Source organism: Bison bison, unplaced genomic scaffold (assembly GCF_000754665.1).
Source record: "Bison bison bison isolate TAMUID 2011002044 unplaced genomic scaffold, Bison_UMD1.0 scf7180017864072, whole genome shotgun sequence".
NCBI classification, from domain to species: Eukaryota; Metazoa; Chordata; class Mammalia; order Artiodactyla; family Bovidae; genus Bison; species Bison bison.
The window spans coordinates 11,803,962-11,805,883 of NW_011494644.1; the positions used below are offsets into that span (position 1 = coordinate 11,803,962).

General features: G+C 50.0%; 1 protein-coding gene across 1 annotated transcript in view; it reads right to left on the reverse strand.

The window, feature by feature from the left end:
- BCL7C (B-cell CLL/lymphoma 7C) overlaps positions 1-1,253 on the reverse strand; it is a 6,476-nt gene extending 5,223 nt beyond the window's left edge. The window contains 1 exon segment of the mRNA XM_010837444.1: positions 1,230-1,253. Coding sequence (XP_010835746.1) covers positions 1,230-1,253 — 24 coding nt within the window.
- Positions 1,254-1,922: the final 669 nt, after the last annotated feature.

Consider the following 1,922-nt stretch of genomic DNA (forward strand, 5'->3'; position numbering starts at 1 on the left):
GACTGGACGCGCGCGGCGGGGCTGCGGCCGTGCGTTCAAGGCACGTGGGCGCCAGGGGGCGCGAGAGGGTCAATGTCCCGTGTGAGACCGCTGCGCGTGGGGACGTCCCTGGGACGCTGTGTGTGTGTGTGTCTCCCTCGCCAGACTATCAGGTTCTAAACTGTTCTACTACCCCTTCATCCATTCATTCAACAGTCTGAGTGCCAATTACGTGCCTGACACCGCATATAACTGATTCTTCACCCACCAGAACGGCTAAAATGAAAACGATGAAACCTACCAAGTGGAGGCGAGGAAGTAGGGCAACTAGATCCCTCTTGTTTCTGGGGGAGTGTAAATTGGTAGAGATACTACTTCGAAAAGCTGGCGGTTTTTCAGCGGAACTATGATCCAACAGTTCCACTCCCAGGTCGTTAACAGCCAACAGAAATGCGTGGGTATGAGTACCAAGGGGCCTGTCCTGGAATGTTCGTATCTCCGTAATAGCCTCAGACTGGAAACAACCCATCGACAGGGGAGTGGAAAATGAATTGGAGCCTGTTTACACCATGGAGGACCAAGCAAGAAGGCTGAGGTCCTGCTACCCCCAACAATGGAGACAAGTCTCATGAAAGGAGTAGGATACAGAAGTACACCATTGTATGATTTCATTTACATGAAGTTCAGAACCGACAACATCAATAAATGGTGTGAGAAATCAGGCAGGCGGTCACCCATGGGACTGGGAGGGGCTAAGAGGAGGGTTCTGGGAACGGGTCATGCTCTGTTTCTTAATCTGGTGCTGATTCCCAGGGCATGATTACTCTTGGAAAATTCGTTGAGCTGTACGCTTATGATGGTGTGCACTTTTCCCTACTTGAATGGAAAGTTTCTTAAAACGGAGTGTGTCTTGGTTGATTTTGTTTGAAGCTGTGTTTATTAGCAGACATGCTAAATTTGTGTGGCTATGTGTGTGTATTTCAAGGGTGTGGCTACTGTGTCTGCGTGTTTTCCAGTGACTACGTTCAAAGGGATTAAGGTATAGGAAGGTGGTTATGTCAACATTTCTGGAGCCAAACTGCTGCGGTAAAATTCTACCTCTGCTTGTCCAGTGACCTTGGGCAAGTCACATCTCTATTTCCTCAACTACAACATGGGAATGAGTTAATATGTGTATAACTCTTAGAACAATGGCTTGCACACAGTAAATACCCAATAACAGTCTCCGTTAATAAGTATGATGGCCGCACCTGCTGTGCCCTCTGCCAGTTCATCCCTTTCTTCCTTTATTCTGGCAATTGTCTGATGGCAATATACTCCCACACTCACAGGTCTCCTTCCCAATTTCTTCATTCACAAACCCTACATGCTGTTGTCTATGGTCACCCTATCAGACTGTGAGCTCCTTAGGGGCCCAGAGACCAAGAATGGATCATCATTTCTGGGTGCCAGAGCCCAGGACGGAATGGGTTCTTGGGAACCATGTGTGGGGATAAGTAAATGCATAAAGACCCTACAGCATTCTTCTGCATCAGGTTAGTGGGTTGACCTTTGGATATGACTCCCTGTACCTGTCTTTTTAAGTTTGTTTCTGTTTGAGAACCCTTCAGCAGATGCGGGTGTGTCAGAAGTTCTCTTACTGGGTCTGGTCAGGTGCAATGAGTGGTCCCCTAGTAGGTGTGACTGTGAAAGCAAGGGCAGAAGGCATCTGAAGCAGGCCAGGAGTGCATGTACTGGCAGGTGTGGTCTAAGCCTGAGGGCCCCCACCTTGGCCTCTCAAGCACCCGGCTCTCCCCTCCCCCAGACAAGAGGAAGGGCCAGCACATTCCTGTCCTGCCCAGCTGCGCCCTCTCCTACCCTCTCCCTCCCCTCCCCCATCCAACAAGCTTTCTCCGAAAAGCAGATCGGAGCCTGAGACTTCTCCTCCCATCGGACCTCAGGGC